A 214-nucleotide genomic window follows, 5' to 3' on the forward strand; every position below is an offset into this window, starting at 1 on the left:
CAAGCCCACCTGCCCCCATGCCCCATGCCCCGTACCGGTTTCTCGTCCCCATCCAGCACATCCTCCTTGGTGAAGAGCCGTAGGCAGTCCATGAGGGTCACCTCCCCATAGCCTTTCTGAGGGAGCACAGCATGGGTCAGGGTCAGGGTGTGTGGGGCAGGGGGCCAGGGGTTGGTGAGGACCCCTTACCTTGGGGATTGGCAGGGACCAGGCC

At 64.5% G+C, this 214-nt stretch overlaps 1 protein-coding gene across 1 annotated transcript in view; it reads right to left on the reverse strand.

Annotated features, from left to right (window-relative positions):
* Window positions 1-214, reverse strand: part of LOC104625865 (ubiquitin carboxyl-terminal hydrolase 2-like) — a 2,902-nt gene that overhangs the window by 999 nt on the left and 1,689 nt on the right. The window contains 3 exon segments of the mRNA XM_010293614.1: window positions 36-116; window positions 190-210; window positions 213-214. The exon segment at window positions 213-214 is cut by the window's right edge and continues 96 nt beyond it. Of these exon segments, the coding sequence (XP_010291916.1) occupies window positions 36-116; window positions 190-210; window positions 213-214 (104 nt within the window).

The sequence above is a fragment of the Phaethon lepturus genome, unplaced genomic scaffold (assembly GCF_000687285.1).
Source record: "Phaethon lepturus isolate BGI_N335 unplaced genomic scaffold, ASM68728v1 scaffold30028, whole genome shotgun sequence".
Lineage (NCBI taxonomy): Eukaryota > Metazoa > Chordata > Aves > Phaethontiformes > Phaethontidae > Phaethon > Phaethon lepturus.